The sequence below is a fragment of the Schistocerca cancellata genome, chromosome 1, assembly GCF_023864275.1.
Source record: "Schistocerca cancellata isolate TAMUIC-IGC-003103 chromosome 1, iqSchCanc2.1, whole genome shotgun sequence".
Classification (NCBI taxonomy): Eukaryota; Metazoa; Arthropoda; class Insecta; order Orthoptera; family Acrididae; genus Schistocerca; species Schistocerca cancellata.
In genome coordinates, this window is record NC_064626.1 from 460,823,024 (window position 1) to 460,841,529 (window position 18,506).

At 44.3% G+C, this 18,506-nt stretch overlaps 1 protein-coding gene across 1 annotated transcript in view; it reads right to left on the bottom strand.

The window, feature by feature from the left end:
* Positions 1 to 18,506, bottom strand: part of LOC126177043 (carboxylesterase 4A-like) — a 388,219-nt gene that overhangs the window by 191,894 nt on the left and 177,819 nt on the right. The window contains exon 6 of the mRNA XM_049924282.1: positions 12,769 to 12,954. Within this exon, the coding sequence (XP_049780239.1) occupies positions 12,769 to 12,954 (186 nt within the window). The remainder of the gene's footprint in view (positions 1 to 12,768; positions 12,955 to 18,506) is intronic.

Sequence of the window (18,506 nt, forward strand, 5' to 3'; positions counted from 1 at the left end):
GACTACGAAATGAGAAAATATTAAAAAAGATAGGTGTGGAAAGAATTCTAAAGAACACATTGTCCAGAAGAAAATAGGGATTAGCGAAAAATTCTGGGTCTCACACAGGGGACGTCTCACTGACGACTAACTCTTAATTCAGCCTTTCTTTAGAACTTATTTATCGTAGTTTTAGACAGGTACACATTTCTAAGATGTTTTTGTCAGTACGTGATAATTTATTTAAATTAAACGTCAATGACTGTTTAAAGTGCCTCATAGTATGAAATTATCATTATATCTCATAAGTAACATCCTCCAGTTCATAACACATTGAAGCGCCCAAGAAACTGGTATGGACATACGTATTCAAATACAGAGGTACGTAAACAGGCAGAATACGGCGCTGCAGTCAGCAACGCCTATATAAGACAAGAGTCCGGTGCAGTTGTTATACTGAGTTGCTGCTGCCTCAATGGCAGGTTATAAAGATTTAAGTGAGGTGGAACGTGGTGTTGTAGTCGGTGTACGAGCGATGGGACACAGCAACTCCGCGTAGCGAAGAAGGGGGGATTTTTCTGTACGGCCATTTCACGAGTGTACCGTGAATACTAGGAATCCGGTAAAACATCAAATGTTCGATATGGATGCGGCCGGAAAAAGATCGTGCAAGAACGGGACCAAAGATGACTGAAGATAATCGTTCAACGTGATAGAAGTGCAACCCTTCCGCAAATTGCTGCAGATTTCAATGCTGGGCTATCAACAAGTGTCAGCGTGCGAACCATTCAACAAAACATCATCGATAACGGCTTTCAGAGCCGAAGGCACGCTCGTGTACCCTTGTTGACTGCACGACATAAAGCTTTACTCCTCGGCTGGGCCCGTCAACACCGATATTGGGCTGTTGATGACTGGAAACATTTTGCCTGGTCGGACGAGTTTCGTTTCAAATTGTATCGAGCGGATGGATGTGTACGGGTATGGAGACAACCTCATGAATCTATGGACACTGCATATCAGCAGGAGACTGTTCAAGCTGGCGGAGGCCCTGTAATGGTGTGGGGCGTGTGCAGCTGGAGTGATATGGGGCTCTTGATACGTCTAGATACGACTCCGACAGGTGACACGTACGTAAGCATATTGTCTCATCACCTATCCATGTCTATTGTGCATTCCAACGGACTTGGGCAATACCCACGCGTCCAGAAGTGCTACAGAGTGGCTCTAGGAACACTTTTCTGACTTTAAACACTTCAACTGGCCATAAAACTCCCCAGATATAAAAAATAGAGCATATCTAGGATGCCTTGCATTGTGCTGTTCAGAAGAGATCTGTACCCCCTGGTAATCTTACGGATTTGTGGAGAGCCCTGAAGGATTCATGGTGTCAGTTCCCTCCAGCACTAATACAGACATTAGTCGAGTCTATACCACGCATGTTACGGTAATGCTGAGTGATCGCTGGGGCCCTACACTATATTAGGCAGGTGTACCAGTTTCTTTGGCGCTTCAGTGTATATGCTGTTAGGTAAGTTGATTCGCTCCCCTGACTTGGACAAGAAAGAACAGTAGAACGTATTCTTTCTTTTCTAAATAGTGGAGCCTAGTGGCGACTCTCTTACACAATGTTTAATTTATTGTCGTCATATTTTGAGTTATCAGTTGTCTTGCAATAGGATATTAAGTTAAGCTGTAATGTAACAAGCAGTGTGCTACAGTGTGAAAATGAATTGGACGTGCAGTGGTTATAAAGAAGCCAGTACTGTGAAAACCAGCAGATAACCAACCACCAAATTTCACATAACTACATAGTACTTGATAAACAGCCCTTGTAACTTGCTGATTGTGATCGAAGAAGCAAGTCTTACCAGAAACTGGAATCTCTCAGTTGCTCGATGGGGTTCAATCTTGGTCTGGTCCGTCACTTATCGCTTCTTTTACCTCTGTCACTCATTTGTTAATGAGAGAAATGCAGAGTAGAGCCGTGGTAAGGTGTGCCATTTAAACTATATGCCCCACCATAAGTTCAAAGAACGTACCACTTCCCATAAGACCATGTTTTGTTAAGCCCTGTGATGTTCAAACCAGTCTTCGTATCGAGGACACCTTTACATTACTTAATATTAAAAGAGAGAGCCTTCAAAATGAGTAGTTTTAGTGGGACATAAACATTTCATTTTCTCTGTATTTTGTTAAGTAATTATATTACCCAGTATATTCTCTGAAAATTATTTCGAGCAGTTAGTTCATGAGCCCACGTGAATAGTAAACGGCTGTGAAAACACACTTGGCCTCTTAGAAAAAAAATCCTGAGTTAATAACGAGTATCAAAACGGATACAGTATTTAGTGAACAGAGAGTTGTCGTAGCGAGATTGAATATTGTAACCCCTAAATCCTCCAAAAATAAACGATAAAGCAGATAAAAATTGACTTGACGCCTTCCTGAGAGACAATCTCCACTCCTTCCAAATAACGATATAAGTGTGGACCAGATGTGGCATGAATTTAAAGAAATAGTATCGGCAGCAATTGAGAGATTTATACCAAATAAATTAACAAACAGCGGACCTGATCCTCCTTGCTACACAAAACGGGTCAGAATTCAGAATACTGTTGCAGAAAAAAACGAAACGAACATACCACATTTAAACAGACACAAAATCACCAAGATTGGCGATGTTCTAGAAGCTCGAAATTTGGCGTAGACTTCAACGCGGGATGCTTATAGCAGTTTCAACAAAACTGCTCTACCACTTGCCCGCGAAAGGCAAAGATCCCGAGTTCGAGTCTCGATCCGGCACACAGTTTTAATCTGCCAGGAAGTTTCATATCAGCGCACACTCAGCTCAGAGTGAAAACCTTATTCTGGAAACATCCCCCAGCCTGTGGCTAAGCTATGTCTCCGCAATATCCTTTCTTCCAGGTGTGCTAGTTCTGCAAGGTTCGCAGAAGAGCTTCTGTGAAGTCTGGAAGATAAGAGACGAGGTACTGACAGAATTAAAGCTGTGAGGACGGGTTGTGAGTCGTGCTTGGGTAGCTCAGATGGTAGAGGATTTGTCCGTCAAAAGCAAAGGTCCCGAGTTCGTGTCTCGGTCCGACAGACAGTTTTAATCGGCCAGGAAGTTTCATATCAGCGCACACTCCACTGCAGAGTGAAAATCTCATTCTGGACTAATAAAGTCATTTGAATATCAAAACAAACTGGAAAACGATTTAAAAGAGACATATGTATTGTGCGAAAATTGGCAGTTGACCCTAAATAACGAAAAGTGTGAAGTCATCCACATGAGAGCTAAAAAGAATCCGTTAAACTACGGTTACACGATAAATCAGTCAAATCTAAAGGCAGTAAATTCAATTAAATACCTAGGAATTACAATTACGAACAACTTAAATTGGAAGGAACACTTAGAAAATATTGTGGGGAAGGCTAACCAAAGACTGCGTTTTATTGGCAGGATACTTACAAAATGTAACAGATTTACTAAGAAGACTACCAACACTACGCTTGTCCGTCGTCTTTTAGAATACTGCTTCACGGTGTGGGATCCTTATCAGATAGGACTGACGGAGTACATCGAGAAATTTCAAAGAAGTGCAGCACGTTTTGTATTATCACGAAATAGGAGAGAGAGTGTCACTGAAATTATACAGGATTTGGGATGGACATCATTATAACAAAGGCGTTCTTCGTTGCGGCGGAATCATCTCACGAAATTCCAATCACCAACTTTCTCCTCCGAAGGCGAAAATATTTTGTTGACACCGACTTACCTAGGGAGAAACGATCCCCATAACAACGGATATCAGACCTCATACGGAAAGATATAGATGTTCTTTATTTCCTCGCGCTATACAAGATTGGAACAATAGAGAATTGTGAAGCTGGTTCGATGAACCCTCTGCCACGCACTTAAATGCAATTTGCTGAGTATCCACGTAGATGTAGATCTTATTGACATGCACAATTATGCCACTGAAAAGCTTTTAATCCACTCACTACTTTGCCTCCTACATTAAAACATAGGAATGACTGGATTGTTAAGCATCCACAATATCTTATTCCAAACAGCAGATCATATATCACACTGTTCAACAAGGGTTCTATTTCTGATATTAAATTGTGTGCTTCCAAACCAGTTTACCATGGGAAATTCAAATATGTAAACAAAAATCGTTATTCATGGCAAACACACGGACGTTATTGAGAAATACGGGTATGTTGCCGCATCCAGTAGTGATGAAACTTGACAATTCCTTGTTCAACAGCAGATGGGAAGAATCAAACGTCACTGAGTCATCCCCCGCCAATTGACGGACGTAGTCCGGCGGAGCTCTTCCATGGGCGACAGCTGCCGACCCTGCTCCATGTGCTGATGCCGTCCCTCTCCCACGCCCGCTCCCGGCCATCTCAGCATTATGCCCCCGGCGCGCCCGTGTGGGCCCGCGTGTACGGGAGCAAAGTGGGCTGGACGCTCGCCACAGTCGTCGCGGCCCATGGGCGGCGTGTGACTTCAGTGCAGACATCGAAAGAGTTGGACCACTGCCAACATAACCAGCTCCGCCCGCGTACCCCCGCGGGACTCCCACCGCCGCCTCCTCCGCTGCCTCCTTCGGGTACAGACGTGGTCCTCGAGTCGCCACCACTGCCCTCGGTTGCTGCCTCCCCGCGAGCCTTACGCTGGCCCTCCCGGCTCCCAGGTAGATCGGCGGCTCCCTCCGCCGCCCGGGTCCGCCGTCATGGACACCTCGGACGGCCCTTCCTCCCCGCCAACGGCAGTTGGCGAGCCTGGGTCTTCTCCCATCTGCCAACCGCCGCGGCACCGTCCAGGGCGTTTCTGCCCCTACGCGCAAATTTCAGGGGGGAGGGATCTGGTACCGAACGCCGCAGGTTTCGGATTCCCGCCATACGGCATGGACCTCGATTATCACTAGAGGTCTCTGCAGCCATCTAACCGTAAGCCGTGGCTGCACGCGCTCCTGGCTTGCATATAATGTGAGGGCGCCACTGTGGAGCATGTGGTCCCAGCGGCCAATAGCGACGTACCCTATTTAAGCGCCTGCATATAACTCAGTGAGGTCCCAAGGTGGCTTCCATCAACTCCCCCTCCCGGATGATGGCCTCTCTCCCTCCATTTATCCCTCCTATCAGCTCTGATCCTCACCCGCCCCCCTTTCCTCCGTCCTTTTCGTGGGCTCCCTCTCCCCCCTTCCATCCTCTTTTTTTCCCCCACCTACCCTCTCTCTGCCCCCTTCTCTCCCCCGAGTCCTTTTGCATTTCCATCCTCTGCCTTTTCCCATTCCCTTTCGCGGCTGCCCTGCCCCTCCCCCCCCCCCCCTTATGAATCCTCTCCCTCCATTGGTTCCCCCCCCCTTTCGTTTATCCTGTCCTCCCTCCTTGTTTTCCCCCTCATCTGTCCCCCCCCCCCCAATCTGCCCTAGGCTATGGTGTGTCCTCCTTGTGCCGCCGACATTTTAGTGCAGTGTTTACACCGAGTGTTCACTATTGTGTGTCTTTTCCGAAGTGTTACGAACGGCCATAATACTGTCGCTGGCTGTGATTTTATATCTCTTGCCAACAGAAACCAGACTGTCGCCATGTTTCTTAATTGTCTGTCTACTATGTTACCTGTCTGCATCCTGTGTATTTTATTCGCTTTGCCAACCTTTTGCTTTATGTTTTAACTTTCCACAATTTTCCGCCGTTTTACAATTTAAGTCCCCGTTTTATCGCCTGATTTTATTGTTTCTTAACTTCTCCTTACGTTTTAAAAAAGTCTGTAGGCTGCAGAGTAGCGTAATAAGCTGCTGCCAGCCCGCCCCCTTCGGGGGGAATCGAAATACAATAAAGGAAAAAAAAACTCAGTGAGGCAGTCTGATACTGGCGTGAGTCTCTCGATATCTCGCTTACAGACATCGAGTTTACTTTGCTTATTTCCGTGTACGAGTGGACGTTGTCGATTTCGTGAGGCTTTCGCTTGTGACCCCCTTGCTTCTTGCGTGATGTTATTCCTGGTGTCTTGCTTGGTCGTCTGTCGTGTGCCCATCCTTTCCCGTTCGTCCGTCTTTTTTGTTTGCGGGCCGCTCCTGTTCGGTCCCGCCGCACTTTCGTTCACGGCAGTACAGAATAGTAAGGAGTGTAGAGAGTAGCTGTCGTTGACAAAATTACACAAGAGTTCATATCATTTACAGTTCTATAGATTGTTAGTGAGTTAGCTGAACTATTGATGAATCAGTTATTCGTTACATGCGCCCCACATTTTTCGGTTTAAATTTTACAAAGATTGTCATAGCTATTAAAAATTCACAAGCACAAATTTTAAGGACTATCTGTACGGATTACGAATCTTTATAGGGCTATGAGAAATAATTGTATACTTTCTAGCCTGTGATAAAAACGTGTTACATTAGAAAACCTTTTAATTTAAATAATTATTTTACCTTACCAACATCTGACTGAGTAGTACTTTAGTTGCTACAAAGGCAAAACGTCTGGAATCACTATTAATATTATCTACCACGCCAGTAATATGCAACGTAACCATTAATGGTCATAACACACTTGCCTGGGGTACCTCTAGAGGTACTTCCGCGAGTGTCGATGTATCTCCGTCTCAGGTAACATGCTGCGTCCTCCCTATCGAGAAATCCACGATGCGGACACAAATTTTGTTTGATACGCAATGTGATACTATTACAGTTAATAGCCGTTGGTTTGGTACGGAATCAAGAGCTATTCGGAAGCCACGAAACACTTTGTGAAGTGCTGCACTACATTTACAGGTATACTCCACGAGACAGCTTATGATGTGTGTTGGAGGGTACTTTGTGTAATAAGATCACTTCTCCCTACATCTACATCTATAGTACGCAAGCCACCTCATAGTGGATGGCGGAGGATACTTTCTGCATCCCCGTCACTTCCTTTCTTTTCCGTGCTGCGCGGGAAGAATGGTTCAAATGGCCCTGAGCACTATGGGAATTAACATCTGTGGTCATCAGTCCCCTAGAACTTAGAACTACTTAAACCTAACTAACCTAAGGACATCACACACATCCATGCCCGAGGCAGGATTCGAACCTGCGACCGTAGCGGTCACGCGGTTCCAGAGTGAAGCGCCTAGAACCGCACGGCCACACCGGCCGGCGCGGGAAGAATGACTGTCGGAAAATCTCTGTGTAGCTCGAATCTCTCTAATTTTATCTCCACAGCCTTCTCACAAGACGTACGTAGGAGGAAGCAATACAGCAGCTGACTCTTCTAAGAACATATGCTCTCGGAATTTTAACAGATTGTCACACCGTCCTGCACAACGCTTCTGTTGTAGCATCTGCTAAGCATCTCCGTAACGCTCTGGTGCTTGTTCAAACAACCTGTGGCGAAACGTGCTGCCGTTCTTGGGATATTCTGTGTTTAAACCCATCTGGAAAGCGTCTCATACTATGGAGAAGTAGTCAAGTATCTTTCGAACAAGGGTGGTGCAAGTCTTCGCGCAGGCAGATTACACTTTCCGTTGAGTTTTCCACTGGATCTCGGTCTGGCATCCTCCTTGCCTAGGATGGCTACTATGTGGTCATTCAATTTTAAATCCTTCTGTGGGCATAGTCCCAGACATTTAAAGAACGTGACTGTTTCCACTGATCGTACAACAACGAATTTTCTCCGTCCATGTTAGCTCATTACGTTACATTGGTGTATGTTGAGGGTCAGCTGCCAGCGCCTGCATCAAGTGCCAAGCGCGGATTCTCTATAGATCTTCCAGTATTTCACTACGATTTCAGGCGTTACGACTTCTCTATACTGAGAAACAGCAATCGAGAAGAGTCTCGTGGAGCTTCCGTCTTAATTTACTACATCATATACATACAGGGTGTTCCAAGAAGATGCACCATTTCACATGACCATATCTTCCACATGGATGAATATGGAAACTTGAGATTAATTCTAACTTACGGATAGGATTACAAAGTTTTTGTTTTCTGAAGAACCACCGGATTTTTAAAGGCTATACCTTTTAGAGCACGCACGTACGCAAAGTTAGGATAATTTTTGCCGCTAAGTTTGGAATCAAAGTTTCCATTTACCTTTCACAAATGTTCGACGTACCCTCCGCTGGTCGCGTGAGAAACATCCAGACGATAGTCGGACTCATCCATACTTTTGTAGCATGTCTGGAAATTTTTGTAATCTCTGTTGTTGCTGCCGGCCGCTGTCGCCGAGCGGTTCTAGGCGCTTCAGTCCGGAACCGCGCTGCTGCTACGGTCGCAGGTTCGAATCCTGCCTCGGGCATGGCTGTGTGTGATGTCCTTGGGTTACTTAGGTTTAAGTAGTTCTAAGTCTACGGGACTGATGACCTCAAATGTTAAGTCCCATAGTGCTTAGAGCCATTTTTTCTGTTGTTGCTACACAGCGTCTCATTTGCCACAAAGCTGCTGGAAAGGGTAGGCCACAGAGGAACACTTTCAGGAACACTGGCAAAAAAGTCACATACCGTGTTATAACACAGACTTTGAAAGAACAGTGCAGTACCAGATCAGCAAGCCACTTAAGCTGCGGCGGGGGCAGTCCCGTACTCGCGGCGAAAATCATGCCACAAAGTTTTTAACTAAATTGCATAACACATAGCTGTTTAACTGTCTTTTATTATAACTACAAGTTTCTGTTCACAGCATCATCACTGTGTGAAAAATCAAATATTAATATAATGTTACAGAATACATGAATATGGCAATACGTATACGTGGGGCGTTCAATAAATAACGTAAGACGGTTTTTCTCGGTCAATTACGGTTGAAAAGAAATGCGGAATTCGTTGTGGGACGTCGTTTTAGCCACTATAGTTTCACGAAGTTCCCATAGGTGGTGACGCTATACGTAGCCTTCAAAATGGCGTCTCTGACGGAGGTGGGCTGTAAGCAGAGCGCTGTCATTGAGTTTATTTTGGTGGAAATCCAGAGCATCACAGATATTCATAGGCCTTGCAAAGTGCCTACGGACACCTGGTAGTGAAAAAAAGCACGGTGAGTCAGTGGGCGAGGCGTCTGTCACAATCGCAACAAGGTCGCGCAAACCTGTCCGAGCCGGCCGTTGTGGCCGAGCGGTTCTAGCCGCTTCAGTATGGAACTGCGCGACCGCTACGGTCGCAGGTTAGAATCCTGCCTCGGGCATGGATGTGTGTGATGTCCTTAGGTTAGTTAGGTTTAAGTAGATCTAAGTTCTAGGGGACTGATGACCACAGATGTTAAGTTAAATAGTGCTCAGAGCCATTTGAACCAAACCTGTACAATCTCCCACGTGCCGGTTGGCAGCACACAGTTGCGATTCCTGGCATGCCGGAACGTGCGGACACTCTCATTCGAGGTGATCGAATCAAACACCTCGCTACTCATCTGTACGTCTCTGTTAGTAGTGCTGACATACTCCACCACCAGTTGGACTACCCTAAGGTGTGCCCGCACGGTTCCTCGCCGCCTAACAGAAGAATGTAAAGAGCAATGAAGGATGCACTCCGCGGGAAGCAGCACGTGGATGATGGGGAGGTTATTGGCGCAGCAAGACGTCGTCTCCGACGTCGATCAATGGGAGCATACAGGCCCTCCCAGTAAGATGGCATAAGGCCTTCGGAGATGGTATTGAAAAATATGGTTTTGTATCCAAAAGAGGAGGGAATAACATGATGTATTGGAATCCAAAATAAAACCAACCTACTTTGAGAAAAAATTGTGTTGCATTACTTAACGAACGCCCCTCGTAATTACTACCCCGCCTGAACTGCTGAACGTCTACAGAATCAAGTAGGTACCCTTGCACGAAATGCGGCGTGCATAATTTGAAGTCACAGTTACAGCGCAGGTTCAACTGTGATTTCAGTTAGGGCACACTAACTTTTGTGCAAGTATATCTGTTTTCTTCCGTATGTGTTTAGCAGTTCAACTAGGGCAGTAATTGTATGGTCTGGCATATTGATATATGCTATGACATGTGACTAATATCTGATTTTTCGTACCATTATGGTTGTGTAAACTGAAACCAATACTTATATTACACAGCTGTTTGTCAAGCATTTTAAAATATGCGCAACGATTGTTGGCAATCGCCTTCAGGAAATGTTAAGTGGCACCTGTTGAAATGGAGAACGCAAAACACTTTTTGATGCTCTCTTATCGGCATCTCAACTCGACCCGCGCTGGGTAATAAACCAACCAGCGAAAGAGCTATCTGCACCGTGGAGTCCCCAACCAGATTAACCAGCAGTTTACAACATGCGCCAAGCAGAAGATGTAGACTTGAGAAATGGACGGATCTCTTTGAACCAGCCCGTACAAGGTAAACAGTAATGGTCGTATAACACTGTCTTTTTAAGACATTAGTCAGGAAGAATCAATATTCGAAGAAGTGGGATACGGAAGTACTAAGGAATGACGAGATTCGCTTGAAATTATCTTAGGCTATAGATGCAGCAAATAAGGAATAGCTCAGTAGGTAGTACAGTTGAAGAGGAAAGGACGTCTCTAAAAAGGGCCATCACAGACGTTGGGAAGGAAAACATAGGTACAAAGAAATTAACTGCGAAGAAACCGTGGGTAACAGAAGAAATACTTCAACTGATCGATGAAACCAGGAAGTACAAAAATGTTCCGGGAAACTCAGGAACACAGAAATACAAGTCGCTGAGGAATGAGCCGGCCGGTGTGGCCGTGCGGTTCTAGGTGCTTCAGTCTGGAACCGCGTGACCGCTACGGTCGCAGGTTCGAATCCTGCCTCGGGCATGGATGTGTGTGATGTCCTTAGGTTAGTTATGTTTAATTAATTCTAAGTTCTAGGCGACTGTTGACTTCAGAAGTTAAGTCGCATAGTGCTCAGAGCCATTTGAACCATTTGAGCAGAGGAATGAAATAAATAGGAAGTGCAGGGAAGCTAAGACGAAATAGCTACAGGAAAAATGTGAAGACATCGAAAAAGAAATGATTGTAGGAAGGACAGACTAAGCACACAGGACAGTCAGAACAAGGGGGGTAACATTAAGAGTGCAACGGGAATTCCACCGTTAAGTGCACAGGAGAGAGCAGATAGGTGGAAAGAATACAATGAAAGCCTCTATGAGGGGCAAGATTTGTCTGATGTGATAGAAGACGAAACAGGAGTCCATTTAGAAGAGATAGCGGATCCAGTATTAGAATCAGGACTTAAAAGAGCTTTGGAGGACTTAAGGTCAAATAAGGCTGAAAGGATAGATAAAATTCCATCAGAATTTCAAAAATCATTAGGGGAAGTGGCAACAAAACGACCATTCACGTTGGTGTGTAGAATGTATGAGTCTGGCGACATATCATCTGACTTTCGGAAAAGCATCATCCACACAATTCCGAAGACGGAAAGAGCTGACAAGTGCGAGAATTATCGCACAATTAGCTTAACAGCTCATGCATCCAAGTTGCTTACAAGAATAATATACAGAAGACTGGAAAAGAAAATTGAGGGTGCGATCAGCTTGGCTTTAGGAAAAGTAAAGGCACGAGAGAGGCAATTCTGACGCTGCGGTTGATAATGGAAGCAGGACTAAAGAAAAACCAAGACACGTTCATATAATTTGTCGACCTGGAATAAGCTTTCGACAACGTAAAATGGTGGAAGATGTTCGAAATTCTGAAAGAAGTAGGGGTAAGCTATAGGGAGAGATGGGTCATATACAATATGTACAACAGCCGAAAGGGAATAATATGACTGGACGACCAAGAACGAAGTGCTCGTATTAAAAAGGGTGTAAGACAAAGATGTAGCCTTTCGCTCCTACTGTTCAATCTGTACATCGAGGAAGCAATGATGGAAATAAAAGGAAGGTTCAGGAGTGCAATTAAAATTCAAGGTGAAAGGATATCAATGATACGATTCGCTGATGACATTGCTATCCTGAGTGAAAGTGAAGAAGAATTACATGATCTGCTGAACGGAATGATTAGTCTAATGAGTAAACAGTATTCACTGAGAGTAAATCGAAGAAAGACGAAGGTAATGAGAAGTAGTAGAAATGAGAATAGCGAAAACCTAACATCAGGATTGATGGTTACGAAGTAGATGAAGTTAAGGAATTTTTCTACCTAGTCAGTAAGATAACCAATGACGGACGGCGCAAGGAGGACATCAAAAGCAGACTAGCACTGGCAAAAAGGACATTCCTGCCAAGAGAAGTCTACTAACATCAAATATCGGCCTAAATTTGAGGAAGAAATTTATGAAAATGTACGTCTGGAGTACAGCATTGTATGATAGTGAAACATGGACTGCGGTAAAACCGGAACAGAGGAGAATCGAAGCATTTGAGATGTGCCGCAACACAGGAATGTTGAAAATTAGGTAGACTGATAAGGTAAGGAATGGGGAGGTTCTGCGCAGAATCGGAGAGGAAAGGATTATGTGGAAAACACAGATAAGGAGAAGGGACTGGATGACAGGACATTTGTTAAGACATGAGGGAATCACTGCCATGGTACAAGAGGGAGCTGTATAGGGCAAAAACTGTAGAGGAAGACAGAGATTGGAATAATCCAGCAAATAATTGAGGACTTCGGTTGCAAGTGCTACCCTGAGATGAAGAGCATAGCACAGGAGAGTAATTAGTGGTGGACCGCATCAAACCAGTGAGAAGACTGATGAGAAAAAGAAAAAAACACTGTCATTGGGTATGTCACTTGTAGGCCTGGCGATGTGTCTCTGTAATGGTTGACGTGTCGCGTCCAATTTGCTATGAACTCACTGAGTCCGCCGGCAGCTATATAGTGGTACCTGTGGTCCTGGGGGAGACCATGTGGTAGACGACGCTGGCGGCGCCCGCCGAGTGGCCCATCAGCGTGACGGAGGAAGGGTCGCCGCCGAAGTGCTCGATGTTGTCGCGGACCCAGCGCAGCGCCAGGTACTGGTCCAGCAGGCCTAGGTTGCCGCGGGCGCTGGCGTCCTCGAGGCACAGGAAGCCTGCCGCACAAAGTACCTCGTCTCACACACGAGTACTCTACTGAAGCCAAAATTTGTTAGGGATTACCCGTATCACAGCACACTACTAAATTAAGAGGGTACACCAGAGTAAAAACAGTCTTATTTTGGACCTAATTTGTTATTATCTTAGTTTGTTCCCCAAAGAGCATATTTTTGAGGACTCATTCATATGAAGTGACAAAATCAGTGAGAACTGAAAAAATATGTACCAAATATTGCAAAAATAAGAATACTCTGTTTTATGAATATGTGCTGGCAAAGTGTTTATATACCCGAAGAGTGGAATATAGCCCAGATATGCCCAGTTTACAAGAAAGGAAACAGACATGAATGTCAGAATTACAGAGGTATTAGCTTTCTCAATTCATGTTGTAAGTTGTATGCTACACTACTGGCCCTTACAATTGCTACACCAAGAAGAAATGCAGATGATAAACGGGTATTCATTGGAAAAATATATTATACTAGAACTGACATGTGATTACATTTTCACCCAATTTGGGTACATAGATCCGGACAACTCAGTACCCAGAACGACCACCTCTGGCAGTAATAACGGCCTTGATACGTCTGGGCATTGAGTCAAATAGAGCTTGGATGGCGTGTACACGTACAGCTGCGCATGCAGCTTCAACACGATACCACAGTTCACCAAGAGTAGTGACTGGCGTATTGTGACGAGCCAGTTGCTCGGCCACCATTGACCAGAAGTTTTCAGTTGGTGACAGATGCCGAGAATGTGCTGTACAGGGCAGTAGTCGAACATTTTCTGTATCCAGAAAGGCCCGTACATGACCTGCAACATGCGGGCGTTCATTATCCTGTTGAAATGTAGGGTTTCGCAGGGATCGAATGAAGGGTAGAGCCACGGGTCGAAATGTAACGTGCATTGTTCAAAGTGCCGTCAGTGCGAACAAGAGGTGACCGAGACGTATAACCAATGGCACCCCATACCATTACGCCGGTTGATACGCCAGTATGGCGATGGCGAATACACGCTTCCAATGTGCGTTCACCGCGATGTCGCCAAACACGGATGCGACCATCACGATGCTGTAAACAGAACCTGGATTCATCCGCAAAAATGACGTTTTGTCATACGTGCACCCAGGTTCGTCGTTAAGTGCACCATCGCAGGCGCTCCTGTCTGTGATGCAGCGTCAAAGGTAACCACATCCATCGTCTCCGAGCTGATAGTCCATGCTGCTGCAATCGTCGTCGAACTGTTCGTGCAGATGGTTGTTGTCTTGCAAACATCCCCATGTGTTGACTCTGGGATCGAGACGTGGCTGCACGATCCGTTACAGCCATGCGGATAAGATGCCTGTCATCTCGACTGCTAGTGATACGATGCCGTTGGGATCCAGCACGGCGTCCTGTATTACCTTCCTGAACCCACCGATTCCATATTCTGCTAACAGGCATTGGATCTCGACCAAAGCGAGCAGTAATGTCGCGATACGATAAACCGCAGTCGCGACAGGCTACAATCCGACCTTTATCAAAGTCGGAAACGTGATGGTACGCATTTCTCCTCCTTACACGAGGCATCACAACAACGTTTAACCAGGCAACGCCGGTCAACTGCTGTTTGTGTATGAGAAATCGGTTGGAAACTTTCCTCATGTCAGCACGTTATAGGTGTCGCCACCGGCGCCAACCTTGTGTGAATGTTCTGAAAAGCTAATCATTTTCGTATCACAGCATCTTCTTCCTGTCAGTTAAATTTCGCGTCTGTAGCACGTCATCTTCGTGGTGTAGCAATTTTAATGGGCAGTAGGGTAAGAGAGTACACCAGAGTAAAAAAAAAAAATCTTATTTTTGACCTAATTTTTTATTGGCTTAGAATGTTCCCTAAAGAGCATGTATTTTATGATTCATTCATATGAAGTGACAAAATCAGATAGAACTGATAAAATATGTACCAAATATCGCAAAAATAAAAATACTCTGTTATGAATATGTGCTGGCAAAGTGTTTATATACCTGAAGAGTGGAATATAGCCCAGATACACCCAATTTACAAGAAAGGAAACAGACATGAATGTCAGAATTGCAGAGATATAAGCCTTCTCAATTCATGTTGTAAGTTGTATGCTAGAATTTTAATAGAGCGACTTTCGCCAATTGCTGGCACAGTACTATCTGATGTCCAACGTGGTTTTCGAAAAGGCAGATAGTGCTCGGACTGTATTTTCATCATGACACAACTGGTAGAAGAACATTGTGAATTCAGTTTCATTGCCTTCAGTGGCTACGAAAAGGCGTCTGATAAAGTAAAGCGAAACAAACTGTGGGAAATTTTAAGAAACACAGGGATTCAATCTCATCTTATAAGAACTGTACAGGGTTTATATATGAATAACAAAGTCCAAACACAAATAGCATGCAGCAGACACAATATCACTGAAATAAAACAAAGAGTTAGATAAGGTCTTCCCTCTGACCCATTGTTTTTAATATGTATATCGCCGATGTAACCAGAACTTGATCACAGACAATAAAACATTTTAAAATTAAGGATGTGTGTATTTGTACACTACTTTTTGCTGTCGAACAAGTACTTACTAGTCAGAATGAAAATGACTTACAAGAAGCTGTCTTTAATTTAAGTAAATAACCAGAGAATACAATCTGAACGTCTCCATCACAAAGAGAAAATCTATGGCATTTTTAGGACACCGGTCTATGCTTATTAAATTTGTAATTCACAAGCAGATCATAGAGAGAGTGGATACAAATAAATATTTAGGTTGCAGTATTACGTGAAAGGCAAACAACGAAATACAAAACAAGTTAGACCTGTTTAACTATTTCTTTGGAACTTTTCGCAGAGTATTGGGAATGAAACTCCTCAGAGATACTCTACTAAAGTTCTATAAGGTTGTGGCTATACCAGCACTACTCTATGGATGCGAAAAACTGACTCTTAAGAAGAGAGATGAGAAGAGAATAGAGGCGTGTGAAGTGAATCACTTATATACATGGCTGGATATACTTTGATGGATAAAAAGAGAGTTATTGGCATCCGAGGTGAAATGAATATACAGACCATAATTATTGTCATAGCAGAACAATACCAGCTAAAATGGAAGGAACATATAGACCGTCTGCCAGATGCAAGAATCTCTAAAACCATAAAGCAATTTAAACAATGAAGGAAAAGAGTTTTTGAAGACCAATGAAAATTTGGCTTCACCAGTTTTGAAGAAGACAGGAACAGATCAAAAGGTCCAGTTCTTGATGTAGATCATGATGATGATGACGATTCATATAAAGTGTGCTGTAAATCTTAAAATACGAGAAAATCGCGATTTACTGCACGGGGGTCTGCCGCATTCGAGCACTCAAATGCGACCAGTATAATACAATACTATAATACAATAGTTACCAGCGGAATAAGGGTACTGTTAGTTTCGGATAGTATCACAGAGGGCATTAGTATTAATTAAAACAACTACTCTCAACAAGATTTCTTTTCACAACATGATTCGTTTACGGGAAACAGTCTGAGAGCACGAGCTTGTCTCGTGTCTGCTTTAACTTGTCACTTCCCTTGTGTTTTATATGAAGTAAAACTTGAGTTTTGTAAATAAAAATCTCATTTTCTTGATGCAATGTATTTCTTCCAGAGGCATTTCGTCGTTTACTTTAAGGCATCTTCACTGGAATACAGAATATTACAGTTTTGTTTTGATGTAAATTATAAAATACTTCATGCCTCTTTTTTACGTATCTGTCACTACGAGACAAATAGTGCTACACAGCGATTAGCACAAACAACATGAAAATTGTGAAGAAGTAAGTTCTGAGTGGTGTCAACCCACTATCTCACTTTAACAACACTGCCAGTCAGATTAATATTCATATTTTAGGTCATGATCTCGGAGTTTCCCAGTACTACACTCGGCATGTGTGGTTTATGACTTTTTAAATGAGGAAATTGTGGGCAGAATGTCCATATAAAATCACGTACACCGAGGGGCCATAGTGGAGGTGATGGAGAACTGATGTGTGCAGAGACCTGGCTGTGCGAGTCATTCTGGGCAGCAGCACTCTGTGGATTATACCTGCAGAGGGACTTTGGGCCGTGGCAGCCTCCTCTTCCCACTTAGGGTTGGAGCAGGAGGGTGCCCGTTTGCAAAACATTTTACCTGTGCCTGTTGACACACCATGCTAGCCAGTTGGCGGAAAACGGGTGGAGGGAGCCATTTGAGAGATACTGCTGTAATCTTAACCTCCGTGCAAACGGTGGGACAGTCATAGAACTCCAAGCATCCCCATGTTAGAAGCTGGTACGATACGGACAGAGTGGCTGGACACGTGTTTAGTAGAGGCGAGACTGTAACTCCCCTGAGCCAGTAAAGTGACCGGGTTCTTTTAATGAGCGGCAAAACCATATATTTCACAGGCACGACTGACTGCGAAGCTTGACAGCCTTCTTTCAGAAATTGGAAATGGTCTGTCTGGACAGATTAGATCTCTCCGTAAATGTGGGACTGTGCTCCCATCTAGGCAGACGTTGTTTGCCAAAAATGGCCATATTTACTGTGAGAACGACGCCTCTCCAGTCTAAAATATTCTTTCTTTCAGACAAGAGAGATTCTGAGTCGCTGATTGACTCCTCTCAGAGTATGCAGTAGGCTTGCTCCTTTGCGTGGGAACCCCGTGTGCTGTATATGGATTGGTTATAGGCCAGCAGAACAGTCCATAGGGGACATTAAATGAATAGAGGATAGTGCGATTAGTTTTTGCTAATTCGGCTTGTTGGAAAGTGATTGTGATTCTTTGCCTTTTTCGTCTTGTGGTCCTCCCCTGCTGGAGGACTTCAGGTCCTTCCCTAGTGGGTGAGACTTGTGATTTGGAACTTGTGGTGGACTAAGAGCCAGGGAAGTTTCCTCCTGTACCGAGAGTGAAACTGCATATCATCTCGAACATATCGTGTGTCACAAGGGTGAACTCATTCGTTCTGAGGAGCCGTCTGACATTTCACAATTCCAGCTTGTACCGTTGTGCCCGTTAGTCAAATTGGTTTGGCCGGACCAGCGAACGTATTCACTTCACACTGAAATCTGCCGGGATTTCAAGGCATTAATAGGTAAGTTTCCCGTGTTCTAATAATCAGAACGCTAGACTGTGTAGTTTGAAAATTTTCGTTGACACCTCAGAATATTACAGCTGGCGCAGCACCCCACTCCTCGCCCACAGCGCGCCATTTTCTGTTACTGCCTGAATCAAGGTTAAAGGCAAAATACTGCTGCACTGGCGCATGGCTGCTAAGTGATATTCACAGCTCCCTGTTTTCCGATGAACCATAGCTTGTGGTGTACTTGATTGTAGTTTATTCCATTTGAACAGAATTGGGACTCATAGTTGATTATGTAAACGAAGTGGGATTGCGTTCTAAAAGGGATTAATTCAGGGGAGTATTTGTGTAGTTACCACCCGAATGAATGCTTTGCCAATCAACCACCATCCCTTTTATGACTTGTATTTGCCATTTTTTTGTAAGATTTATGAGCTCGTTGTAG